The sequence below is a fragment of the Pinus tabuliformis genome, chromosome J, assembly GCF_031772625.1.
Source record: "Pinus tabuliformis cultivar Carrire ecotype Pingquan chromosome J, CPIR1, whole genome shotgun sequence".
Lineage (NCBI taxonomy): Eukaryota > Viridiplantae > Streptophyta > Pinopsida > Pinales > Pinaceae > Pinus > Pinus tabuliformis.
The window spans coordinates 1,501,502,072-1,501,506,107 of NC_142295.1; the positions used below are offsets into that span (position 1 = coordinate 1,501,502,072).

The window sequence follows — 4,036 nt, forward strand, 5'->3', positions numbered from 1 at the left end:
CTATAAAAGGAGAATTGGAAAATGTCTGAGAAGAAATAGAAGGCCAAGAAATCTAATGGGAAATTATTTTGAAAACTATCACAAGGCTTTAAAACAAGAAAAGGATCAATGGAAATTAATATCAAGAGGTCTATAGCTACATGCACAAATGCCAAATTCTTTCATAATCAAATTAAAATCCAATAATGAAAAAATAATATAAAAACAATCTTTGTGAATAGAGAACCTATCTAAAAGTACTCTAGAATCAAAATTGTTGTGGCACATTTCCAAGAGCTCTACTATGCCAATCAACACTTATATGTTGAGGAAAATCCCAAATCAAATATCTCAAGAATATAATGAAATTATAAATAAACCCATTTCAAAAGAAGAGGTGGGGAGCTCACTTTATTTGGCCTCAAAAAATCCCTTGAGATAGATGGGTTATCAACTCATTTCTACGAAGAAAAAAAGGTAAAATGTAATTAAATATGATTTGTGGAATGATAGATTACTCATTGAAGCATATGGTTATATTGGCAAAGGAACTAATTCATCACTCCTAGCTCTTGTCTCAAAGGAACTAATAGGCAAAGGAACTAATTCAAGGGCATGATAATAAAGCTTGATATGGTGAATTCCTTTGACTAGGTGGACTATAACTTCCACAAAGTCCTACAAAAGAAGGGGTTCAATAATCTAGTGATCAAAAGAATTGTTTCATGTATTACAAGCCCCTTAATTGCTCCCATGGTAAATGGAAAGCTTGCAATATTTTTTTAAGGAAACAAGAGGGTTGAAGCAAGGGCATCACTTGTCACCCTTGATGTACATCCTATCCCATGGTAAATGCAGTGTTCCACAAAGTTTCATCCTCCATTTTTGGGGTTGCTTCTTAGGCAAAATGGGTCTTGAAGGGTCATTTCCTTTAAAAAAAATCACATTTTTTTTCTTATGTTATGTTCATTTCACATTTCATTTTTTCTTTGCTCCTTCATTGAACTAAAGACTACCACCATCACCAAGCAACCTTTTCTCCGTTCCTTTGTTGAACAAAGTGTTACCACCATCACCAAATAGCCTTCTATCTACAATGGAAGTGGAACATCAATATGGTTAAAAGTTTAAACATTTATAATTTTATAATTTATTTGCATTCTATATTGTTAGTAAGTTAGTAGACTAATAGTTACACTATACAATTACAAACTTACATGTATGATGTATGATTATAATTTATATGATAATGATATCAATGATCATGTTCTTCATTTTAAAATTATTTCAATTATATGATTCATCAATTTATATTTTATATAAGTCTTTAATATTTTATATTTATAAGTTTTCAAGACCCCAACATACCCCACATTTCCTAAATATTGATGGGGAGCTTTTGCATACACTACTCTTGCATATCCATGCTCCCTCACCTCCTTGTCCCAAAAACTTAGTGGAACATTTGGATAAATGAAAAAACTTGTAATATCTTTTTTAAGGAAGAAGGTTAAGCAAAAGCATCTCTTATCACCTTTGTTCTCATATAGAGGACTCCCATAGTAGATGGCTAGAATTTGAACACAACATAGAAGATCTCCCAAGTATTAGGTATGCATCTAAAGCTTGTAATATTTTCAAAGGAAAAAAGAGGGTTGAGACAAAGACCTCCCTTATCACCCCTAATGTACACCCTCATTATAGAGAATTCCCATAGCAAATGGCTAGAATTTAAACACATCGTAGATCTCAAGTATTAGGTATGCATCTAATATCAAAAGCAAAAATCATTCGAAGATCTCCCAAATATTACTTATGCATCTAATATTAAAAGCTAAAATCATTCTCAATTCCTTAACAGCACCCTTTTTTGTTATGAATGGAGCTTTGCAAATGGCTAGAATTTAAACACATCGAAGATCTCAAGTATTAGGTATGCATCTAATATCAAAAGCAAAAATCATTCGAAGATCTCCCAAATATTACTTATGCATCTAATATTAAAAGCTAAAATCATTCTCAATTCCTTAACAGCACCCTTTTTGTTATGAATGGAGCAATATTCAAATAGGTATTGGATAGATTCTTTTCAGCTTCATGGTGGGCTACTCAACCAGGGAAAATTCCAAATATACTAGGAAGAAGAAAACAAAGACAAATAAGACAAATTGCATAGCAAGTGGTTTTCAAAATAATTAGAAATCAGAAAAATAAAGTATTTAAGCATTCATATATCCTTCAAATCTCTATATTATCATGCCACGTCTCCAATGCTCTCAAAAATTGCATAGCAAGTGGATTTCAAAATAATTAAAAAATAGAAAAATTAAGCACTTAGGCATTCATTTATCCTTCAAGTCTCTGTATTCTCATGCCTCGTCTCCATTACTCTTAAAAACTCGCTGAAAAATGGGTTAGTGGGGGAGCAATCTGGCTAAACTGATTCATCCTCTCCTACCTTCGTTTATTTCAACTTTCCACAATGTTGGCTTCCTTAAGTTTCGCATCTAAAATAAATAAAGAAATTCTTATGTAAAGTGGGTAAAATCTCTCCCAAAGAGTTTCATTTGGTAAATTGGGATTTGCTCTTTGCCATGGTAGTATGGGGAAATACAAGATATTAATAACCAAAGTTGACTGTACAGAGAAATAGTTTACACATTTTTCATGTTGACTGTACAGAGCTTTTAGTTTACACATTTTCCATGTTGGCTGTACAGAGCTTTTAGTTTACACATTTTCCATGTTGGCTGTACAGAGTTTTTAGTTTACAGATAATCAAGCAATCCATCCCACACCACCCATCATTAAAAAAATACCAAAATAAATTCACAACATCATTCACTCAAAATACAGACCTCAGTTTTATAAATCATTGCTTTGAAAAGACAGAACCCAATTTTACGCATCCATCTTTTGAAAATACAGAAATCCAATTCTCAAATTCCAAGCAACAAATACAGAAATCACATTTGAGTGTCTTTCAACATGTTTAATTTGAATTTGAAACCACCGCCGACCTATAACGAGGCATTACAAACCAGTGATGCCTTCTGTGGGATTCTCCGCCTAGCTAGGAAACTCTAACAACCAAACTAGGGTTTAAATAACAAACCATACAGCCAAAGAACCTATTCCTACACAGCTACAATGTTGATACAAAGCTGAAGAGCTTGGAGAAATTCCCCTGGCTCCTGGCTCTTAGTTTTCCTCGTCATCCTTGCCAGATTTGGATGGAGCCCCAGACGAAGCGGTCTTTTTTGGAAGCAGAATGTTATGGATATTGGGCATGACGCCACCGTTGGCTATGGTAACAGCACCGAGCAGCTTGCTCAGCTCCTCGTCATTTCTAACGGCCAACTGTATGTGGCGGGGAACTATTCTTGTCTTCTTGTTGTCCCGGGCAGCATTACCTGCCAGTTCCAGCACCTGCAGAAATAAATTCAGGTCAATGGCCACAGAGACGAAGGGGCCAGATCAAGCAGTGAAAATAAAATAAAGAAAATATCTCGACTCACCTCGGCTGCCAGGTATTCAAGAACGGCCGCGAGGTAAACAGGTGCGCCTCCTCCCACCCGTTCGGCATACTTGCCGGCCTTGAGGAAACGGGCGATTCTGCCCACAGGGAACTGTAGGCCGGCCTTGCTGCTCCGCGAGGTGGACTTCTTGGAACCGCCCGCTCCTCCTACCGCCTTTCCTCGTCCTGCCATGGATGATTACGCTGGTGATGAACAACAGAAGGGACTAGTTGAGCAGCTGCGAGTCTCTCTCTCTGCGTTTAATCTTCGATGTGAGGAATTATTCACCGAGACCCTTTTTTATACGCATTGGATTGTCTCTCTTTTCGGCCAATAGCGTGCGACGCCACGGATCGAAATCACAAAGCGTTGGATTCTCCATATTGGACGGCCAGATATCAACGAAGAGAATATTTTTCGAATTGAATTGTGTTTTCCATTATTACTAATAGATTTTGGTGGGTGCACCCAAGCTTTCATTTGTTCAATCACCCGCCAAATTATGTTTGACTCTCAATTTGACTTTAGGGATTTGCACC

The 4,036-nt window shown here is 36.4% G+C and overlaps 1 protein-coding gene across 1 annotated transcript; it reads right to left on the reverse strand.

The window, feature by feature from the left end:
* Positions 1-2,893: 2,893 nt before the first annotated feature.
* Positions 2,894-3,777, reverse strand: LOC149233116 (histone H2A.6). The gene is made up of 2 exons (XM_089379699.1): positions 3,498-3,777; positions 2,894-3,408 (listed from the first exon to the last, which is right to left on the reverse strand). Exons 1-2 carry the CDS (start codon positions 3,687-3,689, stop codon positions 3,181-3,183), a joined length of 420 nt encoding a protein of 139 aa, XP_089235825.1. The 5' UTR covers positions 3,690-3,777; the 3' UTR covers positions 2,894-3,180.
* Between the last annotated feature and the right edge of the window lie 259 nt (positions 3,778-4,036).

Coding starts and splice junctions, on each gene's coding strand:
- LOC149233116 (XM_089379699.1), bottom strand. CDS start 3,689: ATGGCAGGACGAGGAAAGGCGGTAGGAGGAGCGGGCGGTTCCAAGAAG. Junction 3,409..3,497: donor TTGAATACCTGGCAGCCGAG/GTGAGTCGAGAT, acceptor TTATTTCTGCAG/GTGCTGGAACTGGCAGGTAA.